We start from the raw sequence: 26,361 nt of genomic DNA on the forward strand, positions 1-26,361 counted from the left end.
TACAGTCACCTTTTATGCCTTGTTATAATTAGCTCATACATATTACAAAAGTTAAGCTCATTATTGGTTAGTTGCCTAAATACCAAGCCCGCCCCTAGTTTCTCTTCTGTAGTTTTCTGTTCCCACCTGCAACATTCTTTTCCCACCGAAATCTTCCTGTTATTGTGTAACAAGGACAGCCAAAGACAGTGTATTTTGCTTTACTTCAGATAAGCTGAGAGCGATGTGCATTTTTGTCCAGCCAGCTGGACTATGTCTATGAGACCTTTTTTCAGCTAACAAGTTATCCACAGAGGTGAGTCCCCCAAACCACCCCACCACCCCACACAGGCACATGCACAAAATCGCCCAGCACCAAGTGCTGAATAGCATTTGGAGTTGTAACATGATGTCATTACTAATTAGGGCTTCATGGGAACCACAAATTGAGGTCAGATTTTCCTGGTTTTAAAGATCATTCAGGAGGAAAACCCCTTGAACATAAGCATTTCTGTCAAGCATAATGAAAGAGGACAGCTTTTTTTGGCTTCTTCATCATGTAATGAAGAGATTTTCCCCTGCTGTTAAAAAGAGTGGGTTTAACTGATTCTTCGTGGGGAATATCATGCCGCACATATAACTGGCAATAATAGCAGATTAGGGAAAGGACTAATTTAGGAAAGAACATCTAACAGTCAGATCTACTACACGCAGAATACTCTCCTAAGGAAAGGGACGCAAGAAGCCCTGCTCACGTCTTTCCAACCTTTGCAGAGGAAAGCATGGGATGATCAAAGCTGGAAAGAACCTACAGTAATTATGTGAAAGACTCCAATGACCTAACTCTCTAAGTCTTTTTGCATCCCACAGGTCAATGCTTGAATATCTGGGCATAGGCCTTCACAGCATTATCTTCTGCTAACGCCCAGTCAGCCACAGGAGAGATGCATGACTGGAAGTTGCTTCAATCAAGGCAAGAGCTGATAAAGATGTGGATGTACTTACCAGGGTGCCACCCAGGCAATGTGGAGATGGGATTGAGGAGAGAAAGGATGGACTTGTAGTCACAGGAAAAAGGAAATGCAGGTCTAGGACAGCTCCAGGGTTGCAGAAACGGAAGAAAATAGAGAATTATAAGAGCAAAGATTGAGAAATGGGGCAGAATATGTACATATCCAAGCAGCAAGTGTTATACAACGTGACACTAAAAACAACACACATTAAAATTGAAGAAAAAGAGGAAAAAAAAAAAAAGAGGTGCAGTGAAAGGAGCCATAGGCTGAGACTGAGATTTCTAAGTACCATGGGAAAGTACATTGTGTGATTTTCTGAGCACAGCATTTTGCACACAGAGGCTATAACAGAAGCCGCCAAGCTGCACCATAATGCAGGAGACACAAGAGCTGGCAGTTTCCTAACTGCCAAGTCAGAAAATTGGCATGTTTGACTGTCCTAAAGCCAGGGGAGATTTCTTCAGGAACGCAAATGGAATAACAAATACAAGAAGACATTTCAGAAAGTCCTAAGCAAGTTCACAGAAGTGCTGCTGATATCCAAACAGCCATCACTTATTCAATAACTCCTGAGAAGAGCAGCAATGGCCCTGTCTGACCAACACTGGGAAGGTAGCATTTAGGGTCAGGATACACAAACATTACCAGTGACAGACACTCATCATGTACTCTGCTTTTCCATGGATGTTGACCTTAAAACGCCACACTGCTTAAAGCATGGAGATGACAACGTGGGAGTATGTAGCAGCAGCCTGTGGAGAGAAGAAAATGCACCTGCAGAGGCACACAGCAAAGCTGTGCTCTTCAACACAGAAGCAGATGTAGCAGCACAGAAGCTGGTAAGCTAGCTCATCTCTGAGCAAGTTGGAATGCATTTGCACTCCTTACATCTTGTAACACTTTTAGCAATAAAGAATGACACGAGTCAGTAACACCAAAGAGTCGAACTCAGTCATTGGGGGCTACTATTTTCTATTGGCGCTCTGACAAAAATGAAGGGACAAAACATGCACAAAACGATGATACTACTGCTCAAACACTAAGCAGTCTAGCCCGTTTTACTTCTGCTTTACCTATTTTTCTTAGTGAAGCATTCAGCTGAGACAAGCTACTAATTTTACAGACAAATAAGTATGATAAGTATAATTTAGTTAACCAGCTGGATTATTTGTCTTTATTTTCTGTGGTGAAACTATTCTACTGTTGCAAACCTCATCTACTTCAAAAAGCTCTGCATCAGATCCCCTTTTCTCTGATATTGGTCATAGAAGTCATTTGATGCAACTGCTGTAATAAGCCACTATTATGCAATCTTCACACAATTAATGGTTGCAATTAATGCAACCAATGACTGCCAAAATAGCAATCACTATCTTAGCAAGGTTGTTTCTTTTGCAAGTATCTACCTTTTTTACTTTGAGACTGAACAAACTTTACCTAATGCTACAGAAGTTTGGGATGATTTGAAATAATTAATAGAAAAACATAATTATAATCAGCCAGGTAGACACTGTGCTTCTGGATTCATCCTTATATTCACCTTTTCTTTCACCCAAATTATTCTGCAACGTCTGATAAACAAAGTGTATTAACTGTTCATATATGAATGAGAGGTTGCTTCTGAAATCCTATATACTCATTAGAAAGTGCAGAGAGGCTTAACAGTTTGTACATTTACTAGTTAGTATAGATATGCTTCTGTAATATATTACAAATTATGTTTATAATATAATCATGTTTTGTAACAAATTTCCTAGCTCCCCTCTGTTAAATCATTAGCTTTCAGTGTAAGTCAGTCTTTCCTGAAGCAAATCTTTGTTCTGTTGCCTGCATAGCTCAAGAATTTTGTAACTCCTGCATTTGATAATTTTAACTTAATGAATGACTGACATTTTTATTCTAAATCGTATAATCAATAAAGTAGTTTACTGTGAAAATAGTGATATATTTCATTTTATGTGGTAAGAAACTTCTACTGGCTTTCACCACCGAGTCTGTGAAAAGGTACACTAGAAGGCATAGCAAGAGCTTTTGGATGAGAAAATACAGAACAGTTACCAAGAGTGTTTGTTGCAATCACAAGATGTGTGATTAAATTCCAGCATGATCTCATGACGAAAGGAAAGGCTTTTAAAACAACTACTGTCACATACAAATCAGAGCCTAAAAGGGAAATTACTAGGAAAAAGCATCTAAAATAATCACCTTCTAGGTGAAACCCTAACTCTCTTAAAGCCAGAGGAGAAACTCCCATTTACTTGAGCAGATAGGTGGTTTCATACGGTTGGAGGAGACAACCTGGGAAAGCTTAAGCCCTTCAAAATAGAGTAACATTAAATACCACTATACATTTTACAGTAATACGTGCCCGTGATACAGGACTATTGATGTTTGTGTAAGGCTTCCAAAGTCTTGGATGGCATCTGCTACAGGAAGTCAAAGAAAAATTAACTGGGTTTTTCATTCAAAACAAACAACAGGAATCTCAATGGAAATAAAAATACTTTTCTCCTACCTTTTCTGAGAGCTGCCTGATTCAGAGTCCTTCTGATGCAGCCACCAGCTCAAAGGTAATTCGAGCAAGCTGAAAGGTCACCAAATCCTCTCCTCTTCCCACTCCAGCTGCAAACTAGCAGTAGTCCCTGTGCTGAATTTAAGGCCTCATGAACCAGATGAAAGGAACCAACACAGGCCTCAGGGTGTTTCCTTCCCACAAACCACCTAAGGAGCACGCTGGGTTTGGGAGCGATTCCCCTACTCAGTATCAGTCTTGCATACCAGCAGGAAGATTAATTTCCTATTTGTTTTATGCTCTGCTTCTAGGCAAAAGCCAGAAAACCCTTCCAGCCTTGTAAATCTAGTTTCAAACATCCCAGAATTATCACTGAGACCCAGATACTGACAAGTACATTTGTAGTATTAATGATGTGAAATTCAGGTGCAGTAACATAACAAGTAAAAATAAAACACCTTTTAAAACCAGCAGTAGTTGAACACAACACCGCACTTATCCAGCACAATACTTGAGAAAAACCCTCAAGAACTTCAAAGAAAGCAAATTATGTGTTGTAAGTATTGTTATAAGATTATTTTAACCACATGGATTAGTGAGCCAGGTTTTAGCTAGAAATTGTCTCAGATTCTGACTAGTTGCTTCGCTTTATTGCAACCAGAAGCCATGGTGAAGGAGCTGAAGGCAGCAGCAGCTGATGCATCGTTAGCTCTTGCCAAGCTGTCACTGCAACAGGGGAGTGAAGTCAAATGCAGCAACTGCACTGAACACTGCAAACACTGCTAACTCGCGCTGAGGGTCCGTGCTTTTTCACCTAGTTTCTATTTATTAAAGCTATAAGCACCAAACACTCTGTCCTGGGCAACCCTGTTACAAAAAGGGAAAGGTAGTGCTGCAAGGCAGCAGGCATAGCCCCAGGGCCATCAGTGGGAAAGTGCTGTGTACACAGGTGATGCTATTGAGCAAGGGAAGGATTCAGCCCTGGCTGAAGAAACAGTTCTCCTTCCCACACTCACTGCTTCCTCACTCACCTGGAGCATCCAATAAACACAGAGATAAAGGGGAAGTGGAACAAGGTATTGTAGAAACAAAGGCATGCTCTAACATCCAAATCCACTTTGATCACATCCAGCTCCCTACTTTGTTTGCTCTGCTGATATTCTACAGATTGCTTTTACCAGCCTGAAAGCTGAAAAAATAGCAAGTTATAGACAGTAACATCAGGGAACAAAGCTTGACATTCTCTCCCTGCAAACAGCAGAAACCTAATTCCAAGCTGTCAACACACCACACCACCAGGAAACACAAACAGCCTGAATTTTGAACTGGATACTCACAGAAGGGTTGCAGCCCACAGGCTGTGCAAGCTGGGCCCTTGCTGCTGCAGTTTCCCTCCATAGACAGACCCTCTTGCAGCTTAAGAGCAGCCTTTCAGCTTCTCAGAGTACGAAGGGAGCGCAGAAAGGTGGGAAACAAGGCCAGTGACAAGCATCTCAACCTCTCCATGGCTCATGACACCCATCTAAAGCAAGGAAAAGGGAAAATGGCTATACCTCTATGTCAGTTTAAGGGTCTGTCTAACAGGTGTTAGTGGTTTCAGCTTGGCACATCACAGGACAAACACCTTCGGGGTAGCTAACACCCAAGTTGGCAGGGCAGCCAGAAACCAAACAGGCTGTGGAGAATGAACCACTTCATCAGCACCAAAAATGGTCTCTTTCCACTGATCACCATCACCTGCACCAGGCAACCTAGGTGGGCAAGTTACTGTGGAAGCTGTTGTTGCTGTCTGCAGCACGGATAATAAAATTTAAGTGCATTAGCCTGCCAATCTAGCCATTTCCAGATGACATGTATGTACTTCAGGACCAGCACAATACACCTGGCACAGACAGCAAGCAGCATGGCAAACAGAGGGAATCCACCTTCTCACATGACTTTTTGGATGTAGCTGACAAACTGATACAAAGGGAAAATTTAATCAAAACGATTAATTCAACATCAAAAACTTAATGGATGTTCGCCCTGAGATCAAGACCTAGATGTTTTAAACACTGCCTAAGTGAAGTCCCAGTCAACAGAACAGGACAGATTCTCTCACCCGACAACAGGGCAGCTAAGAGCAACAGAAGCAGAATTTCCCAGATATATTTTTTTTACTGTTCAGGGTTATGGTTGTTCAATTTTGTCTGTAAAACGGTGTAACTTACCCAAAATTCATGAGTTTAAAAGAAATACAAAACGCTGATACAAATTTAGGCACAGTCCTAGGTGACATACAATGAAACTCTTTACAAAATAAAACTAGAACCTGTAAGAGCAAGGGCAGGTACGCTTTTCTAGACAGGGGCCCACAAGGCGATGCGAGGCCTCTGCACCCCATTCCCCCCGCGGGGCTCCCTCCCTGTCCTCCACACAGACTTCCCAACACGGGATCCCCCAAAATCGGATCCTGCGTGTCTGTGGCAGCTGCCAGCTCCCTCTGGCGAGCCAGGCCCGCCGCTCCCCGCCGCTCCCCGCCGCTCCCCGCCGCTCCCCGCCGCTCCCCGCCGCTCCCCGCCGCTCCCCGCCGCTCCCCGCCCGCAGCGGCGCGGCCAACGGGGCTCCCGCCGTTCCCGCCCCCAGCAGCCCCGCCGGCCCGAGGCGCATGCGCGGGGCGCCGCCGCGCAGCGACAAAATGGCGGCGTCCGCGCTGGGCTGGGCGCTGCGGGCCGCTCGGCAGGTCAGCGCGGCTCCCTCCCGCCCCTGTTCCCCTCAGGGCCCGGCCAAGGCGCTGTGGGAGCGGGTAGGGCCCGGCGGGGCTTGTTAGACTGCGGGCGGCGGCGGCTGGCCGCGGCCTGGGCCCCGCGGCAGCGCAGACCGGGCCTGAGCCGCTGGGGTGTAATGGGGGCGGGGGTGTCACCAGTGTGTCCCCTGTCGCACGTTGCTCGCAGCCGTGCGGGAGCTGAACTGCATCGCACAGAACCTTCAGGGGAAGCAGCTGCTTTGCAAGAATGTAATTTGAAAAAGTCTGACAGGAGAGGGAAAAAAAAAAAAAAGATACACTTTAGGAAATAACTCATACTTGACCTGGGCAAACGGTATGTGCAACAGGTGGGTGTTATAAATTTAGGTTTTTTTTAATTAGGTTCTTCCCTTGCCCCGCACGTGGCAAGTGCGGAGCTACTACGTGGACTGGAGGATGCTGCGGGACGTCAAGAGAAGGAAGCTGGCGTACGAGTACGCGGACGAGCGGCTGCGGATCAACGCCATCCGGAAGAACACCATCCTGCCCAAGGAGCTGCAGGTAGCGGTGGCCGTGCCCCGGCCAGGGCAGCGCATGGGCCCGCACCGGCCTCACTGCCGTCGTGTGCCCTGGGCTGCAGCGGCCGCCATACGGAGCCGAGCAGCTGTGCCAGGTCATGAATGATGGCGTTTCCCTAACGCATAAGCACGTACATTGCACGGTTACCACTGGCACCCAGGTGCCTTCAGAGCCTCTGCCTTTTGGGGGTGTTTAGAACAGTGTATCCACCTGACTAGAGCTTGTGTATGTTGGGTTGTGGGTTTTTTTAAACCAGTGCTTCTCCTGTAAGCAGTATATGTAACGCTACATATGGTGAATCTCATTTTTTTTTTCCTGTCACAGCTCTTACTAACATACATTCGGAAAGCTGTTTTCTTTATTTCTGATACTATGGGATGTTACATATTTTGTAGTTTCCTAAGTAAACTTTACTTTTTTTTTTGTACTTAAAAACCTGGAAGCCTGATCCAGCCAAAACCAATTTGTTCAAAAGAAATACTTAATTTTACTCCTTCCCTGAGCTTCAAGCATGTAAAAAGATGCATCAAATGTGGCAGTTAGATCTGTTCTTAAAAAAGCAGTTATTTGATGGCCTGCTCCCAGTCTTCCTTACTAAGCATTAAAAACATTTGCAAGTATCAGAAATATTTCTCTGTGATGTTGATCTGGCCACGCCCAGTTGTGGCAAGATCTTTTCACATTTAAACATCCTGATAAAGTGTATGAATCTGCGTTCTATATTAACTGTAATTAATTGTATTAATTGCAAGTCTAGTCTGTTGGGTGTCCTTAGAGAGCAACAGCAAAACATGACCTTCTCCTCCTCCTCTCCCTCCCCCCCCACCCCCCCCCCCACCCCCCAAAAAAAAAACCAACCCAACCCACCACACCAAACAAAAACCACAAAACCAAAAAAACAAACACAAAAATGGCAGCTGGCTTTGCTTTTAGTATTCCTCAGCTGCTTTTGTAATCTTTTGAAGTCACTAAGTCATAGGAGCAGTTAAAATGAAGAAAAAGACTCTAGGAAAGTAACTTTTTTTTTTCTCCTCTACAAAATGTTATTTGGCTCTGAATTTAATGTCTTAAAAAGTTAAAGAGTTTTTGAAAGCATAGGCTACTTTCTGAATAAAATCCTGGGAATTAAATGGGTCAAAAAAAAATACTGTTTGGCTGTACTAGACAGTGTATAGGTAGAGCTATATACACTGTACAAAACCAGTAACTGAAATACGCTCTGAAGACAGAAAGTCCTACTGACCTTCCTGTTAGTGAAGTCGAAAGTCATATTCCTGCTTTCTTGATGATGTCTTTCACTGAAGGCGAACATCACTTTAGAAGACAGCCTTATACTATTACTGTTTACGTAGGCCGGCCTCAGTCTTTCCTTATACCTGCAAATGACTTCCTACCATGACTGAACACGGGATTCATCGAGCCCTTGTGTCTTTCAGAAAATAGCACATTAGGAACGCTGCAGTTAGGGATGCTTCCCTAGCCTCAAGCAGCTTCCTTTTGGCTGCGTTTCGTTGTTGGGCTCGCTTGTTCTGACATTTCAGTTGCTGCTACCTGGTGCTTCCTGAAAACTGTTAAGCTGTCTTGTACACAGAAGGACCTTTCTTAAGGCTTTTTATTAGAACAGAGATGCTTTGACTTGTTCTCCTCTGGCTGTAATGCCTTCTGAATTAGACTATGTGATATCCCATTTACTGACATCAAACCACGTTACCGGCGAAGGCAGTTGATAAGGGACAATATATTTACATTCAGCTTATCTTAAAGGACTAGCCCACCCTGCAACAAGAAAGCCAAGTGGATTTTGTCTAACTGTAACTACTGGTTTGAGGTGGTTCAGTCTGTAGTAAGGTTAAATTTTGGACCTCTTAAAGAGCTAGCCCACCCTGCAACAAGGACAAACTATCATTACTGGCATGAGGTTGTTTAGTCTGTGTAATAAGGTTAACTCGGGGGTCTCGGTGTGGATCATTTTACGTTCACTGTTAGGATGCCTAGAAAGGGTCAAGTGAGGAAGATGGGCCATAAGCCGCCTCAGAATCCTGGGGAACAGGATAAACATTGTGCTGTGGTCTTCTCTTTTAGGAAGTGGCTGATAAAGAAATTGCTAACTTGCCCCGGGACAGCTGCCCTGTGAGGATCCAAAACAGGTGTGTCCTGACATCCCGCCCCCGGGGGGTGAAGCGTCGTTGGAGGCTCAGCAGAATCGTTTTCCGCCATTTTGCTGACCATGCTCAGATGTCGGGGATACAGAGGGCTATGTGGTAGATCACTGCATGGATGTACATTCAGGCAGAAAACACAGAATACACTCCGTTGGTGTATTTGAGAAATAAAAGCAAGACTGACCTGTCTACGAGTCCAGCATCAATATCAAACTAATAAAAGGAACAATGACAAGCCATGCTGATTCATTAAACTCACTGGAGTGCAAGTGGCATCAGCTGACAAAAGCAGCATAACTGTACTAAACTGGTCTGTATGAGAGGCAGTTTTATTTTGAGAAAAAGAAGTCACTACCTGATGGCTGGAGAAATAAACAGGTTTGTGATATGGGCAACATTAGAAATAAAGACATACAGCACAAGGCTCATTTAAATGGCTCATTTAAACAGGTTTTTTTGCTACCGTACGGTAAGTTCACCATGGTAATTTGGGTAAAAGCATAAATGAAACTGTACAACAGGGTAAAGGGGTATTCTGCCACAAACAGGTGTGAGCACAAACTGAAAATATAACATGGCCTCAAGTTTAGATACTGTCACTTTGCAAACTTAGTACACATGTATTAACAAGCAGACAAAGTGGATAAAGGACCTATTAGAAACTACAGTGTGCTACTATTTGTCTACTGTTTGTAGTACAGCACTTGGTCCAATGCTTTAATAACAAAGTAGCAAGTAAGTCCTAGTCCAGACCATAAGAGAATAATGGCTTCCTTAATTTGTACAGTAACATCAAACACATCTGTCCTTGGGAGACACATGAGAAGGAAGCAGGAAAGAGTAACAAGAAGCTTGCTGCTAAGCTCATGTTTGCCCTGTACTCTTCTTCAAAGCAGGGTAATAAAGGGGTAATGGCTACTTTGCCCCCCTCCCCCACCTCAGAGACACCCCAAGGAGGTCACAGCGTAGGCACTAAAGAGCTGTTTTCATTTTCAAAATTCATACCAGGTTAAACAGCCAGTAATTAACTTCTGAGAATAATTAAATTTTAATACCATAGAATTAACATCATACTGTTTCTGCTCAACTATCAAGTGCTTGAATAGTGGTTCTACTTTCTTCAGCATTTCTCCCTTTGTGACATGCTTTACAGTTCAACATACTTTCCCACATCTAACCAAAAAACCACAGCCCGTGTAGTGAGCATGACATTAGCCCCAGCAACCAGCCGGTACAGCTCTCCCTTGCAGCAGAGGCCCTGACCCATCCTAGTTCAGGGTTCCTTTTCCTTTACATTCTGTTCTCTGTTTCACAGCACTCTCCACTCATCTGAGATGCTTTTTCAAGGAGGGGTAAGGATATACCTATCCTCCACTCTTCAGGAAATGGTGAAGCACTTGACTGAAGGAAATGCTTTATAAGCTATATTTTATTTAAATATTTTCTCCAACCTGAAATGGAAAATGACTGTCTTGGAAGCCTGGAAGAAGGTTGTGTAAACAATGATCTTTGCAGCACAGCGTGTCTCACATGGAAGATCAGTGTTAAGGCGGCCCTTAGAGTACTTTCAAATATCCATTGGTATGTCCCCTTTGGATTGCTTTTCTCTGCTTTCAACCCAGGCCTTGTTGATGGTGCGCTTCATTTCATCATCCCCTTCTGCATACATCTTTTTTAAAAGGTTCATAAGCCCTTCACTAGGATCTGAGGTGTCGTAGGCAGCCTTCCTGCAAAACGGATACATAGGAGAAAAGAGAGTATATTCAACAATTCTGTGAAAAAAAGACTTTTTTTTTTTTTTTTTTTTGAAACGTCCTGGTTAACAGTGAGGATTCTGCTTTGGCAAAGGCTTCAGACCCTGGCAGTCTCACTCAGCTTCCAAGGAGCGAGAAGTAAGTGCAAGTTGAACAGTACACCCAGAGCTGCCCCCCACTAAAGATGATGGGAAGCATTCTGCAGTAAACATGACCCAGGAAGCACCACCCAAAGTTAATTTTAGAATGCAGAAGTGGAATATAGCAGTCACAGAAAGTGCCAGTATCTGTCCATGATGTTATGTGACAAGTGAATAAAAATAGAAAAAGAACCACACTGAGCTCTTCGAAGTGACCACATTCACAACTCAAAAGGTATTTTTCTGCTTCCCATTCTTCTGATTATTTCCAGAGGTTAATCGAGTCAGTTTTAGCACCTTGCCTTTCAAAGCAATTTTCTTAACAGCTGACAATCGGTGCCACCCAGACGGTAAGCACCTGGGTACGACATGCCCCATATTACCAGACTATACATAATGTCCTCTCTGGCAAAATTGCCTCTCTCTAGCCTGTTTTCTAAAACCCCCTAGGTAGTTACTAATGCAGCTGCAAGCTATCTGCAAAACAGGTAGACTGAAGTAGATTAGGAGAGAGAACAAGTTCCCCAAGCTCGGGGCTAAGCACCAGCCTCACAGACACAAGCACTCAGAAGCTGAGGTACGTTTCCCAATTTACTCGTTTGCCATACTGTAAATCCTCAACACTGAGTAAGGCAGCAATACTGATCACAGCAGGCTGGGCAGCATGCAGGGCTTCTCTGCAGAAGATACAGGTTTCACAAAATGACCCGGTCCCTCCAGCAACCTGCATGAGTAGTCAAGTCACCTTCTCTTAATCTCCAGTCATCTCATTTGAGAGGGGAAGGTAGTTCTGCTCTAAATGCAGGTATGGTTAGTTAAGACTAATAAGTTTTAGCAAACCACCCTATAAAACACAATATGAATAGTTGTTGGCAGGTGTAACTTTTGAGAGGGTGAGTTTTTCCATGCTTCAACGTGAGCTTATGCATTCTGGATAAACACATGTGTACAGTAAAATAAAATTATTACAAGATATACTACTTTTATATATATTTAATCTCTTGTCCCCAGGTGTTTCCTGCTGTAATTCACCACCCTTATATATCCAGTGTCTAAGCTGCTTGCAGGATTGCTGCCAAGCTCTTGAAGTGATACAAATTAGCTTGAGACCTTATATAATGATCTAGGTAAACAAAGACCTGTGTTGCCAAAAGGACCCTGGGATTTTTGCACAGGCGCTTCACACACAGGTGACTACAACATTTATTTTACCAGCACAGCTGCAGGGAATGTATTTCTTTTAATAAAGTCAACTTCACTAGAGACATTCTTGCAAGGAGTGCAGCCATCAAAATATAAATATATAAATGAATCTTTAACTGGCTGATTACCTTTAGCACTCTCACTACAGGTCTCATCTATCCTTTTTCCTACGATGCAGCCTCGATCACAGCAATAACACACCAGAACAGCGGCAAACAGCTACTCAAAGTGTTATCTCCTCCATTGCCAGTCCTACTAGTACCAAAAAAAATCTCAGCCTAATGATTCTCAAACATCTTAAGGGCTTGTCCCCCACAAGAGTGACTCTCAGTTTGACCGTGCAGTCAGTATCGTACTGACCGGCTCTCCTGGCAGTCCTAAAGCAGTCTGTAGGACAAGAAATGGAATACGAGATGAAGGGTTGAAGAGACACTTACTCTTTCTCTTTGCTTTCTTTCTCCACTTGAGTGAGACATTCCCATTTTTCCTCCCGCTTCTTCCTACACATCACAAGGACCATGTCTGTCTTTATCTGTATGGTGAACAGCAAGGTGTGAATTTAGAATGCTTCATAAAGGGATGCCAGTCACAGCCACAATAAGGAACGTAGCTTTGAACATAGACCTGCTCCTTTACTCACAAATTCCCCAAAACATTTATCCTCTTGATCAGTATGTAGCACACAATTTATAGTACGTACACAGCTTCAGGATACAAAGTATCAACCTCGTTGTGGACAATTTAGGTGGCATAATTAATATAATACCAGTACAGAACTGTAGTACCAATACAGAAGAGCTTATGGGGCTGCAGAAACGCCATTTAGTGATTCTCAGGATGCTAGAAGTACCCAGGACTGTCTGGTGAAGGGTGGCTATACTTACTAGACTTCTCCAAGAACACAAAGGTAGAGGCTCTTGCAATTTATTTCTTCAAGAATAAGAAACTAGTTTTAGGGCATTGCTAAATCTTTCAAGCTCCAAGCAAAGCCTGTTTAATTGCAACGCTGACCTAAATTTTGCAAAAAAACTCCTGTGCGCCACGGCACACAAGAGTCTGCTGGAGCTTTAGCTTAGCCAGTACGTGACCACTGCTCACTTTTACACCATGTTAAAAATTACCAGAGCATCACCCTCATTTACTTCAGTTGTTCTAATTTTACACTGGCCTAGTTTTAAGGCAACTTCAAATTGAACCATCATGTCTTCACATCTGATGTCACTAAGCACAGCACACAAAGCACAGAACGCACACAAGGTATTTTGACACATCCCTAAGCCCAGAAAGGTGCTATGAGTAGCAGAGTAGTGACACTATCAGCAGTAAAATGTTACTAGTGTTCAATTCTGGAGCAACAAACCCTTACAAAGGCAAAAGCACGTTTCAGACTACTTTGGGTATTAAGCCTATTTAAGCTTCCCAAGATTCCAGACTGCTAAGGCTCTTGGAGGTTAAAATTGCAAAGAACTTCTCAGAGGTATTTAAAAGCACAAGGATGCAAATAGATGCTTTGTGGAATTTTCTGCTTATTGATTTCCGAAATCCGGTTGGCGAGCTGTTAAAAAAAGCATATGATATCCAGACATGATCTTTTGAAACAGGAGCCCGTGGATTCCAGAGGATAATTCCACAGTTATGACTGTTACCAATTAGTAAGAATCAAATTCACAGTGAAGAGACTTTACAGACAGAAGGGAGGGACTGAAGGTTAGTACCCAGTTTCCTAACTAGTCAGGCAAAGAACACTGTACTTTGTGAGGGACTGAAACACCTCTAACAAGACAGTGCACGGACCTTTCTAGAGCTGCCTTCCACAGAGATGGGTTTCAGGAGGTTGTTGAAGGTCATGGTGTAGTTCTTCCCATTCAGGTTCTTCACTAGCAGATCAAATGACCTGGAACCAGAAAGTGGAGGGAAGTCATATTTCAATCACTGTAAGACTGTTGTACTTTGCCGCTGAAAACAGTGTTTGAAAGCCCTTTATATAGCATATTTCTTGGGAAAGCTTGTCAACAGGCTTGAATTACTTCCTTCCCAAGGCTCTCAAATCTTCAGTCGGATTTAATACTGAGGACTTCAAAGGACCTATCCAGACTTCAGAACAAGTCAAGAACTTTAGGGTTCTTTCTACCTACACTGGTCTTGAAAAGGTAGATTTACTTCACATACACTTCAGTTCTATCACCATCAAAACCTGGACTAAGACTACATATCCTGTCAAGCACGAGGTACCACAAGCATCTGTAAAATGAAAATACCCTGATACCCTCTAAAGAGGGCTACACTTAATGTGCAAAGTGCTACTGAAAGCTAATACTCCTCAAGTTTAAAAAAAGAAAAAAGGGGGTGGGGAGTAATGGCTGATCCAGAACAGAACTCAACACATCCCTGCATTTCAAACAGTCATCTTCACCCATGTTCTCCCCCTGTGCTGTGGTGGAACAAGGTAAACTCACCTCTCTGTGAAATTCACCTGCACATTCTCAGCTGGAAGCTTCTGGACTCCACTTAAAGAGATGTAAATCTTAATAAACTTATCTGACTGATCCCAACCTGCAAGTAAAAACAAAAACAAGAAAAAAAAAAAAAAAGAGAGATTAGAGTTCCAATTTTCCTCCATAAGCTTCATGCATTCCATTCCAACTCCCTCTGCAAAGTTCCCTAGCAATGACGAGGATCTCTCTGCCTTATTGAAACAACCAATCTTCAGAGGGATAAGGGAAAAACAAGAATTATTCAGGCATAACTGGAGAGCAAAAGGAGGTCATCACATGTGGCCCTGTTCCCCAATTCCTGCAAATTCTGAGAAAACACACACATAACCAGCTTCAGGTAAAAGGAGAGCAACACCTTCTGTGCAGGGGGAGTCAGAGGTAGCTGTCTGCTTCTGCTGCAGTTTCCTTGACCCACTTTTTCTCCTGCTCCCTGCACAATGAGTATCTTAAGCAATTCCCTCTCCTTTCACCTACATGGCGAGCAGAGAAGCCAAAGCTCACTTTCACTCCTGCTAAGCACCAGGCAATGGAAAAATACTAGCTGGTCTACCAGGATCATTGGTGCATCCCACCAGTACTATCACACAAACGGAATTAGCACACACCATGGCTGGGGCAGCACAGCAGGCACTGTGAAAGTTGGGTCTCCAGTATGAAATAACCATGTAACAAGGCTTTTCTATAATGCTACGTGTCAACTGTAAATCATACTAGAGCCGCCCTGCCTTCTCTTCAGACAGAGGCTCCAGTAAGCGTTCAGAAAAACAGTCCTACCATAGTTGTTTATTTTCACCGTGTACCCCCCCAGCGACGACTTGTCTTCCTCTACCACATCTTTTGGCTTCGGAGGGGGCTGATTCTTGATTTCTAGCTCTAGCTTGTGTTTCTCCGTCATCAGGACATCACGAAGCCGCTTCCTCGTGGCTTTGGTGAGCAATTCTTTAACCTCTTCCAAATCTTTTTGTAACTGGTTCAGGAATAAAAAGATCACACGCATGTCCCTGACACAGCTCTCTCCAACCAAGACCCACAGCCGAGCTCTCGCACGTTCAGCCTCCCCAGGTGCAGCGGTTCCAGGTCACCGCCAGCACCATCGCTTCCCGCCGCGCCCCGCCCCGCAGCCGCGGCCGCCCGCCCGCCGCGCAGCCCCGGCCCCGTGCGCTCGCCCCTCCACCAGCCCGTGCTGCGCCAGCCCCAAACCCAAGAGCAACCGGGAGGGGGCCGAGCGCAGGACGGCGCCCCCCGCCCCGGGCTGACAGCGCCCCGCGGGCCCCCCCCGGCCCCCCCGCCCCCCGGGCACACAGGCACAGCCGCGGGGCTCACCTCTTCGCGCGCTGCGGCCATGGCGCGTGCGGCGGCTCCCACGGCCCCTCTGGAACCTTCCGGCCTCCCGCCCCGCCCCGCTCACCCGCTGCGCCGGCGCGCGCGCCGAGGAAGTGACGCGCTGGGGTTGCTGCCGCCGCCAGGCGCGCGCGGCGCGAGCTTCGCCCGTTCCGCCGGGTGAGCGGAACTGCTCCTCCCGCCCCCGGCCCCGCCTCACCCGCCGTGTTGCCATGGCGACACGCAGCCGCGCGGCCAGGCCGAGGGGTGGGGCCACGGCCCTTCCCGCCTCCCGGGCGGCTGAGGCGGGCGGGCGGCTGAGGCGGGCGGGCGGCTGAGGCGGGCGGGCGGCTGAGGCGGGCGGGCGGCTGAGGCGGGCGGGCGGCTGAGGCGGGCGGGCGGCTGAGGCGGGCGGGCGGCTGAGGCGGGCGGGCGGCTGAGGCGGGCGGGCGGCTGAGGCGGGCGGGCGGCTGAGGCGGGCGGGCTCCAGTGCGACCGCGATCGTAACTCTTCTAGAGCAGATTTGTCGTGCCCCTCCCGAGTACTGTCACCTCGGTTGCAGCTGCCCGAGACAAAAACTGTAGCGAGGTGTTTCTCCGCCGTTACCGCGTCAGCGTACTCAACAGCAACGAAGGAGCTTCTGTATCCTCAAGTCCTAGTCGGGCATTAAAATTTCCCAGAGGAAACAAAAAATTAAAAAAACAATCTTTCAGTAAGCAGGTAAATGGAAGAGTCAGCGTTTGCCTCTCTTTAACAATGGAGCCCGAGGCAGGACGCAGCCCCTCAGCGTTTACAAAATAGGTTTCTCTAAAAGAGGATGCCAGTTATAACATCTATTTTACCAAACCAAGGAATACCAGCTCCTTTGCTGATTTGTGGGATTAGGGTTTTTTTTCTGTTCCTCTTCTAAAGGGAACATCAAGGAATTAATTAATCTGTAAAGAGGTGGCTTTTTTTATAGAGGTGTGGAGGGAAGAACAGACTGGATGAAGGTAAATACACAGAAAAGCTGAAGCCAAGGCTTTATGTTCAAGTCTGCATTCCACAAAACAGTTTTAATACGTTGTACTGAACTGTTCTATTATAACCCTCTGGTCCAGTGCTTCAAGATCTGCAACTGAGAAAGGGTCAGGAAAGATCTACATAACTAACTATGAGGTTCTGGTTTAATTTTCATAGGAATGAGCTTCAGCCTGTCTGCCTTCAGGAACAGCATTTGAAGCTGGGCTTGTTGATTTTTATCTGCAAAATACAATATGGTCAACTGGAATGTCCTTCAGTGTGATGGTTATTTAATAGGTTACGGGCAGTCGCTTATTCAGGAATTGCTTCCTTATGATCTTTTTGGTGAGCAACCACTGAGACAAGAAAAAACTGTGCTTTTTTTCTTAGCTACTAGTCTTTACTTTCTTCACTCCCAGTTGCAGTCTTATATTAGGAAGCACTCACAGTTTTAGAATTTAAATTGGTATTGCTTTATAGTTTTAATTTCTGGCTAAAGAAGAAAATGCTTTCACTGCTATATAAATGCACGTATATATGTACAATATAAATGCAAGTATACTATATGTAAGTGACCCTGTAATTTGCCTTTTTTTCCTGGGATTTTTTTAAAACCACCATTTATTTTGTTTCCTTAAATCAGGAGCATTTTGGTGCCCGTGGCACTTCCACTTCAGTGGCAGCTCCTGTGTGGAAGAGTTTCCACTCCTGTAATGCAAAAACAAGTTCCACACAGCTCTCCTTTGCATACAACTGCAGTAGCGCCTGGATGCTGCATCCTCCTCTGGCTGGAGACACAAGAGCCTGACAAAGCCAAGTTTATTCTGTGCATCCCTTTCCATCCCAAGTGGCAGGCCTTCTCCGGGGGCGGGGGGAGAGGGGTGGTTGGGGGTGAGAATCAGAACAGTTCCTGCATCGGGAGGGGGAAAAGGCGCTAGGTTAGAGTTAGCAGGAGTACTGAAACTCAGCAGGAAGATGCTGGTCTAGTCTAGCAGCCAAAGTGCAGTACAGAGTGCTCCTCAGTGCCCATCAGCTGGGGGTCGGGGGGAAGGGAAGGAAGCATCTGAGAGGGCTTTGAAAGGATGTGCTCTCTTTATCTAGCACCATTCCTTCTGCTTCTGTCTGCAGGCATAGATAGCAACTGATGACAAACAGTCTTTGAATAGTGATGTGGAGGTAAATCAATACAAATCGTTAGGTCTGGTAAATTTAATCTTCAGCTTTTCTACTGCTTTGCCTTCATATCTTCTGCTGAAGTGCTGTGCGCTTTTCCAGTTATCTGGGAATAATGGCTGTTCATCTCAATTAAAAAAAAATCCTAGAGCAAATGCTGACACGGAAAAATGGTTTTATAAAGCATTTGAATACTTTTGACTGCTGTAAATTCTGCTCTGTCCTATTCTTGCTCTGTTATGAGTTTTCAGTCTCTTGCTGTTTCCTTCTGCTCCCTGTCTTCCTTCAGGCACGCTGCCTCATGGCTTACCTGCTTATTTCTCTTGTGTACTCCAGGGAAGCATGAAGTCCTTAACAACTCCTGTTGCCTCATTGCTCTATATGAACAACCTTTAAGAAAAGCATATTTACCAGTATATTCTCAGTGCTGGAAACCTCAGATTAGCATTTGGAACAGAGGACCGGGGTGACCTGTTAGCTCTCTAACACAGCATCTGTCAGAGCCGTGCAGAACAGGTTATCCCTTGTGAACCATCAAGTACATTTATCCTAACAAACGGGCTGGAGTTAGCTATGTAGCACACACACGTTTTGGACAGCTGGTTTGCCAAGTCACTGTGTCCTAGTGCAATAGTGCCGCCTGAAAATAACCAGCTGAGTGACCTGTATTGGCAGGCCTGACACAGCAGCTGCTTATTGTTGCAAACAGATTTAAGCTGTTTCTTAAGTAAATGGCTTATGAAAATAAGCACCTTATTCCCATTTTGTTTGCATTTCCATTTATTTTACAAGGTATCGTTCACACAATGATAACAAGGTACCGATCCAAACAATTCTGTAACAATTAAAAAAGTAAACATTTGTTGTGACCATGTACATTGAATTGCACTTTTAATAACAAGCATCACACTTATATTTCCATATTGTACTTTATATAATACGTGGATTTGTTATACAAGTACTGGCAGTACTGAATTGCTCTCAGAAGTCTGGCATTGCTGTTTTTTTTCCTAGCACTCTAGGATTTGTGGACTTGGGACACACCCAGGAAACAAATGCAACTCCAAACCTGGAAAACTTCATTGTAATGGAGTTGGAGCTTTGAGGCTACTCTCTGTTTTTTGTGCTAAAGTGAATCCACCTTGGATGGCAGACACTGAGGGATTTGGATCATGCTCGATTAGACCCTTTTCTGCATTCATGTGCCATGTTCAGAGAAGCCACAGACTCTTCTTCCGTGGGAAAGCAATCGTTCCCAAAGCTTGAGAGAGCGCTCCTGGCACAGCTTTTGAAGGTGGTATCAGCAGTGGTGCAAACCCAGGGATTACTGGAAGCAGGGAATTGGGATTTGGAGAAAAATCTGAGAACATCTGTTCTTGTTTGCATTAGTAGTACCATCCATGTATTATATAAAATACAAAAATAAGGGAAATGGAAAGGAAATTAGTACAGCCCAGTATTCTGGTGGTATCAAATCACAAATGGAATTTATGATACCAAACCCCTTTGATGTATTTATCCCCTTGTGATTCAGTTTCCTATATATTATTCTATATATAAGTTATAGTTTTTCAAAGATACATATATATTCCTTTACAGGTTAAATAAAAGCAAGTCCCACTGAATAAGAAAATAAGAGGAAGTAATGTCCTAATTCTCTACCCATATCTTTTTTTCTTTTTTAGGTAAAAATAGCATGAAATACATTCAGTAGCGAAGCAGTTGGAATCCAGGAGAAGTTGAGAGCCCTGTATTCCTGGAGGATTAACCTGTACGTGTTAAGTCACGATCCGAAATAAATTATGTAGACTTCTGACTTGGGAAAGATAGAATCTTGATCAATGCTGAGTATTATTTATCCAGTTGCAAATTCTTTGAATTTCCCCAACCCCACCTACGGATCAGCCCAGCTTTAAGGGCTGCTGTGATATATACCTAACCAAACTTGAAAGGTCCAAACTTGAGTGCTTCATTGTGTCTCCCCTTAGTAGTATTACCTGGAAGGAGGTAATGGGACAGCTTCCAGTAGGATAGTAGGATAACAAACGGAAAAATAATTTAGTTCAAGCCTTTGTGTTTGCAAGAACCACATGATGCCTGGCGCTGTGTGTACTCACCACCCGGGGTATGTACAGCATTAGATGTGTAGCGCAGCCAGCTGTTTGCACAACAGCCCGTTCTGCAGGGCTCAGCTGCAAGAGAGGCAGGCTGGTCAGCCAGTACAGTCCCTCGGTCTTGAGGGAAAAAGCTCTGCCCTGATCTTCACATTCAGAGAATAACACATACTAAGGTTTTCTCTCTAGCAGTTGGAAGAAAACCAGCATTGTAAGATACGAGTGTTTCTCTTTTCAATGCCAAAGGTATTTAGGCTTATTAGATTATGCAGAAGTATGCCAATTATCCCTGAGTCTAACAGTGAATCAAAGTAAGAGGTATAGTACAAGTAGTTTCATGGATTTCACTGCAACTGGTTAATGGAAGGGAACAACCCTACCTTTATCCCGTGGAGAAAGCACATAGCTTTCAAGTTTTGATACTTCAGTGCCAGTAAATTCAGGTTTTTATTTACTCCTAAATTGCCACATTCAGTCAGTGAGTGTCACTGTGACTCTGAAGTCAATGGGATATTTCATGCTTTGTTGAGGGGCTGGATTCTTGCTGTTCTTGACTTTCTTATCTCCCTCTCCCCTTGTAAATGGCTGGTTTTATTTTGTTTTTAACACAATGGCACAGATGAAAGCATCTACCTTACAAGAAATTTTAAGGGCCAACCAAGAGAAGTCCTTTAAAATGTCTAACAAGGGAAAAAAAATGCTTACCTGTGTAAGCAATGAAACTTAGCTGTAGCAAATCATATGCTAATTAATGGGCAGGACAAAGGATGTTGTTTGTCAGGTGGCAGTACCGATTACATGGCTGACTACCTTTCCTGAACATTAATGCATAGGGACCTCAGGGATTTTGCAGTTTCTTGGATTAACACCACACATGATATTTTCTATTTTATTGTTTTTAATTCTCTCTGGGTGCATTTAGAATTTAACTAAGTGAAGTAAGTCCTATTACTTTAGAATATTAAGTTTGATTGACAAAGATAATACAAGACTAGTTCACAGATGTACCGTGTAACTAAATCAGCCTTGCTTCATTTATCCTGTAAAGTATTACAGTCAAAGTAAAAACAGATTCTTTTTAAAGTGAAAAAAGCACCTCAGGCACCTCACCCCGCAATATCGGGCATCTCAGGAACAGATTAAAATCCAACAAGGTAAAACAGTTGTACTAAAAATACTCTTTGGAGGTCTGTCCCCAGTCAAAGCAAAGGTTTTATTTCAGAACTGTGCATTCTCAATAAAATCAAAAAATAAGTTTTGGTTCCACATATATATTTATAAAATTCAAATTACCTTTAATGAAAGTTTGATGTGGACGCATAGTTTAATACTGACTCAGGAAGAAAGTATTAATCACTCCAGACTTGGGAGCTATGTTAGCTGTTCCAGTACCACATGAAAGTAACAGTTTCAGTGAGACTTTGATGATATTTCCTGCTGAAAAGGAACGAGCCAGCTATCCCTGACGAGTTGGTCTGGGATACGTGTGCGTGTAGCTCTGTCACCTGCTGCTGAAAGGGCTAATTAAAACCCAGATTTGTTTTCTCACAGGAAGCTAAGTTTTCCAATAGCATGTACAGTCAGCAGGTAGAACTTTAGCTTGCCTGGTTTAATCCTGCAGTCTTGCTCCTTTCCTTGTTTCTGAATATCACTAGGTTTTTTCATTAAGATAATGCCATAGAGCTATTTTCTTATTCTTTCAGTTGTTTTGAGAAGACACAGTATCCACGTAAATATTACTCTTCGAAATGCCACTGCTACAAACACTACCTTGGATCTACAGATGAAGGGTGAAAATTGTTTACTGCCTTTATGCCATTGACTTCTGAAACTTTTTTTGCTGATGTAAGCCAGCTTCCATACTAGAAGGTTTTGAAACCATCACGGTTAGCCGTTAGCAAACATGTTATGGAAACTCAACTTCCAAAGCCTGCTACACTCAGGAAGATGATGATGTGTCAAAGCTTGTTCCATGAAATGTGGTGACCTTATTTAATGGTTCTTTTTTGATGAACTGGGAAGTCCCACTGCCAAGATCCACTTGCACTCGCTGGACCCTTTGAGATGATTTAACTCATTAACTTGGCAAAACACTAACCGGGGGAGCAGGAAATCCACCCACATATTTTTGTTTGTTTTTGATCATCTCCAGTAAGTGCCGTAACAAGGACAAGGGACACGACTGTACAGCAGGGAGTTGGAGGGGTGATATCTTTGAGCAGCACTGAGCTGTTAACGTTAACTCAGCTACTCAGGGAATCACAGTCTTACCCATTTTTTTATTATTATTATTGCATTTTTCCAATCAAGGTTTTAAATTCACTTCTAATTATGATTTAAGATAAATGAAACGAGAAATTCGGACACTTGTCAAACCATCAGTGTCACTCATTGGCACAGTACTCAAATGGAACAATCAGATGCCCACCAGCTATTCTTAAATGTCACTTTGAATTTATTATGCAGTTCATTTCAAGTGTGAAGCAGAACTGGTAAGTGAATGACTAATACTAGGTTTAGGCAGTCAAGAGAATGGAAACATTTATGTAAATATTATTAGCAAAAAAGTGACCAGGGAAAAAGATCTTTGTTACAAATATTTGCAAAAGAAATTCTGCTTTTCCTCCCCTTTTTTCACGTTGTATTAATATATCCAGATAATCACTATTCTTGCAGCTACATTTTAAAATATTAAAAAATTTTAACCCCTTAATCTTAGAAGAGAGAATTTTGTTGCAGTACAGTTGTGTCAGGATACTGATTTTATTTTGATCTCTACTTCAAACAGCTGACTGCCTTTCAGAATCATTCATTTGGCACAGGTAACATTAAATCTGTACTACCCTGTTTAAAATAATTCACAATTATGCTTGACAACAAAGCACAAGATGGGTAACATTAGATTTTATTGTACAAAACTGACAAGATATGGCATTCCTTAGAATTAAAAAAAATAATAAAACAGAACTAATGTCCCTGGAACAATTTTGTAAATGGAACAATTAATACACAACCTTTAGTCCAGCAATGACATTTACCTGCAAGACCATCTTTAGACATGACAGGTATAGTTAAAAAAATATTCCATCAGTTCAAGCAATAGTTTAGCTTTCCATGAAATAAGTATTTCTATAAACACTTTATGTTCAGTCAAAACAAATGCTTTTGAATTTTCTTACCTTAAGAGATATAAAACAACCAGACAGGTTTGGGAATCATCAGAGAAGTCTACCCCATGGGAAAGTCTAGGTTTTGTATTCCATTTGAAAATGTTTGTTTTTACAAAAATAAGTAATACCAATGCAGCATTTCCTAACCAAATATTTCTAGCAAACCGATCTTGCTTCTGTGATGTTTTATTCATCAGTGCAGCACAAGCCTTTTGAGTTTTCTATTTGATACCTCAATTTCTGTGTCAAATTCAGAATTTGAATATAGACCCAGGGAAAGGTTTTCATTGTTTTTACTCATAAAACCTACCCTTTATTGCACAGGATTTACAAAAGATCAAAACTATGCAAGGTCTCCGCTCTGCTTCTCAGCAAAAACATCAAATAAATGTTGAACAGTTTTCCCTTTATCCCAGTGGAAGGGGTTTTTTCTCGGAATTCTTTGTATAAACACTAAATAAAAAAGGGAACTAGATAACTGCATGTTAAATTCCAGTTCAGCTGGAAATAGCCTTTAAACAACAGTGCTACAAAGAACTGCACTACTTGCATTTCTGAAGAAAAAACAATCAAAACTAAGAAATTATCAGGGAAGCTCATAAACAATTGTGCCAAGAGAGCACAAGACTATCTTTGCTATGGCCTAAGCTTTACAAAAAGTGCTTCTCTGCAGGACGCAGTCACTGCGATAAACTTCTGAGATGGTCCCAGGGCGTAAGTTATCCTAGACACCCGCACACACACTAGTACTTATTACACTGTGCTTTCTATGAAGAGATTATGATTCAGTACTTTACATTTTCCATTCTCTCTCTTCCTCCAGAAGAAGAAAAACCTTCTATGCAAGATAAAAATAATTTTGAATAATTAGTCATGTATTAAAGACCTAGTTTTGAAGTATTTATTTAACATCTAGTCATATAAAATAAAGTGTAAAAGTATGAAGGTATCAGAACGTGGCTTTCAGCAAGGCAGTTTGGGAAGTAAGAATTCAACATAAAACAAGAATTATTTTTTTTTCCCCTTTGAAAAGGGTCACATCAGAATGAATGAAAAACACCGAAGAATTTCACTTCAAGCCTGCACTCCTGCCTTTTGTCCTTTCCCCAAGAGGAGAGACCACTGGAAGAATCCTCCAGGGTTTCAGCTGTGTTGTTCTTTGTGCTCTTGTATTGGGTCTGGCTGGAACTATGTGCTGCCCTCCTTGGATGGCAGGGGTGGCTGAGGCTGCTGCAGTGGCTGTGTGCCTGTGGCTGTTTTGATAGAGTTCAGGGTTTTGCTAAACCAAGAGTTTTTGGCAGCTTGGATTTCGTTCATAAGGGCTCCTCTCTGGTGCTCCAGCTCCTAAGAAAGCAGAATAGTCAGAATTGATCAAACGACAATTAATTAACTAACAAAAAAGCATATTCAAACTCAGTCCCTGCAATCCAGCACTTTCCCTGTGACCTCGCAGGCACTGGGGAGAGAAAATAGGTTGAAATTGCAGAAACAGCAGAAGATATTTAGATATACAAATAACAGTCTCTTTTCTTTCTTTCTTTTTTTTTTTCTTTTTTAAAGAGAGAAGATTGTTCTGGAACTTCACAGATACACAGCGTTACAGGTATATGGCTCCCTTTTTGAACAATTTTTTGCACGACTCAGAACTATTCTGGACTGAGCACGAGGTTGAGGAGACTGCCCTGCTGCTGTACTTCGGTTCCACATACCTGAATTTTGCACTTGGCTTCCACAAGCTGCAGTTTGGTCTGTGCAAGTTCCAGCTCCATCTCTCTCAGCTGCTTCTTCAGTGCATCCTTCTCATCATCTATTTCTATGCCTTTGTTCTCCATGCTTACAGCAGGCAGCTTCAGTGCCCCCTCCTTACTGAAAATCTCACTGCAGTGTTTGCAGGCCATCACTTTACCCTGAAATACCCAGAAAGCTCATTTTTAATCCACGTCACAGGAGTCGCTATACTTCCCGGAAGAGCCATTTTTATGTTAGACTGCCTTTCAAGTCAGTAATCTTGAACTATCTAGCACTGCAATTTTCATATGGGGCATGAAAAGAATTTGAGAATTTCATGAACAATTTCCAGGGTATATTAACCAGTATACAAATTCTTAAAATCTACTTAGCGTGCTCTGTCTAAACACAGAGACTTTGCTCCTAGGTTAGAATTACTCAAGCCCTCTTGCTACCAAAGCGTTGTAATATTTTACAGTGTTTATGCCAGCACAATTCAGAAGAGTGAATTATACTGCAGAGACTTTTCATCTTCCATAAAAGCACTTGACCAAATTAATAGAGATTGTGATATTTTAAAGAATGCCAGGCAGCTTTTCCGTATTTCCAGAAGCAAGGAAGCAGCCTGTGCTCACTGCAAGGGCTGATACTGTCCCGTTGGTGCCGGCTTAGCATCGTACAGGATGGCCCTTTTTGGCCACAGTGCCCGACACACGGCGCTAAGGTTCTCATGCTGCCTGGAGAGGTGAACCAGTTACTTACAGCTGAAAATATAACACAGCTGGCCTGGCTCGCACAAACTAAGACGGGGTATTGAGCTACTTCAGCAGATTACAGAAATATCAATCCTAAAATTATTTTTTTAATCAATGACATTAAAAAGTCACTAAAAAGCAACAAATCTGGTTCAGCTTGAGTACTAAAGAAAACTAGAAGCTACAGCAGAGGGAAAACAATTCTGCCTACTCAGGAGTGACCAGGCTGAGGGACGGAATTACTACCTGAGGAGGAATCATTTAGTGTGGCTGTTCCTGGTAAGGGCATTTAGAGAAGGCAGAGGAACTGCTATGGAAATTCTGAGGATGGCCCAAGCTGTGCCAATTAATTAAGCCGACTCTGCTTACATTATGGAAACCCAAATATTAACATTGTCCCATTCAGCCAATTCTGACCCCTCACGGTGCACACCGGAGAAGCAACATGTTTTCTCTTCTAGAGAGGCTATTCCCCCTCCCCCATGTAATTAAAACATCCAAGTAAACACCGTCTCGCTACATTTTTTGCCAAAAGTA

At 43.2% G+C, this 26,361-nt stretch overlaps 3 protein-coding genes and 1 long non-coding RNA gene across 13 annotated transcripts in view; 1 reads left to right on the plus strand and 3 right to left on the minus strand.

Annotated features, from left to right (window-relative positions):
- Window positions 1-226: 226 nt before the first annotated feature.
- LOC119155200 lies at window positions 227-5,900 on the minus strand. Its single transcript, XR_005106640.1, has 3 exons — window positions 4,842-5,900; window positions 3,508-3,634; window positions 227-1,744 (listed from the first exon to the last, which is right to left on the minus strand). It is a non-coding gene; the product is annotated as an uncharacterized LOC119155200 (long non-coding RNA).
- A 226-nt stretch (window positions 5,901-6,126) lies between these two features.
- MRPS14 (mitochondrial ribosomal protein S14) lies at window positions 6,127-9,392 on the plus strand. Of its 2 annotated transcripts, none has more exons than XM_037404266.1 (3): window positions 6,127-6,226; window positions 6,632-6,790; window positions 8,891-9,392. In XM_037404266.1, exons 1-3 carry the CDS (start codon window positions 6,152-6,154, stop codon window positions 9,071-9,073), a joined length of 417 nt encoding a protein of 138 aa, XP_037260163.1. In that variant the 5' UTR covers window positions 6,127-6,151; the 3' UTR covers window positions 9,074-9,392. The 2 variants fall into 2 exon arrangements, with proteins under 2 accessions (XP_037260163.1, XP_037260162.1); XM_037404265.1 differs by having other exon boundaries at window positions 6,153-6,289.
- A 602-nt stretch (window positions 9,393-9,994) lies between these two features.
- Window positions 9,995-16,010, minus strand: LOC119155504 (calcyclin binding protein). Its single transcript, XM_037404264.1, has 6 exons — window positions 15,886-16,010; window positions 15,337-15,529; window positions 14,524-14,620; window positions 13,862-13,961; window positions 12,505-12,599; window positions 9,995-10,697 (listed from the first exon to the last, which is right to left on the minus strand). Exons 1-6 carry the CDS (start codon window positions 15,904-15,906, stop codon window positions 10,538-10,540), a joined length of 666 nt encoding a protein of 221 aa, XP_037260161.1. The 5' UTR covers window positions 15,907-16,010; the 3' UTR covers window positions 9,995-10,537.
- Window positions 16,011-19,058: 3,048 nt separating this feature from the next.
- The window catches only part of RABGAP1L (RAB GTPase activating protein 1 like), a 262,694-nt gene continuing 255,391 nt past the window's right edge, over window positions 19,059-26,361 (minus strand). For all 9 annotated transcript variants that reach the window (XM_037404169.1, XM_037404168.1, XM_037404172.1 and 6 more), the window contains 2 exons: window positions 25,051-25,248; window positions 19,059-24,685 (listed from right to left, as the gene is read on the minus strand). In XM_037404169.1, coding sequence (XP_037260066.1) covers window positions 24,530-24,685; window positions 25,051-25,248 — 354 coding nt within the window. In that variant the 3' untranslated portion in view covers window positions 19,059-24,529. The remainder of the gene's footprint in view (window positions 24,686-25,050; window positions 25,249-26,361) is intronic.

This window comes from Falco rusticolus, chromosome 11 (genome assembly GCF_015220075.1).
Source record: "Falco rusticolus isolate bFalRus1 chromosome 11, bFalRus1.pri, whole genome shotgun sequence".
Lineage (NCBI taxonomy): Eukaryota > Metazoa > Chordata > Aves > Falconiformes > Falconidae > Falco > Falco rusticolus.

Excerpts from the sequence above, each read along its gene's own strand:
- LOC119155504 (XM_037404264.1), bottom strand. The coding sequence starts at position 15,906 with ATGGCCGCAGCGCGCGAAGAG. Across the intron at positions 15,530-15,885 it reads TGGCCGCAGCGCGCGAAGAG|TTACAAAAAGATTTGGAAGA; the intron begins GTGAGCCCCGCG and ends TTCCTGAACCAG. Across the intron at positions 10,698-12,504 it reads AAAGAAAGCAAAGAGAAAGA|GAAGGCTGCCTACGACACCT; the intron begins GTAAGTGTCTCT and ends TCCGTTTTGCAG.
- MRPS14 (XM_037404265.1), top strand. The coding sequence starts at position 6,182 with ATGGCGGCGTCCGCGCTGGGCTGGGCGCTGCGGGCCGCTCGGCAGGTC. Across the intron at positions 6,290-6,631 it reads CCAAGGCGCTGTGGGAGCGG|GTTCTTCCCTTGCCCCGCAC; the intron begins GTAGGGCCCGGC and ends TTTTTTAATTAG. Across the intron at positions 6,791-8,890 it reads TCCTGCCCAAGGAGCTGCAG|GAAGTGGCTGATAAAGAAAT; the intron begins GTAGCGGTGGCC and ends CTTCTCTTTTAG.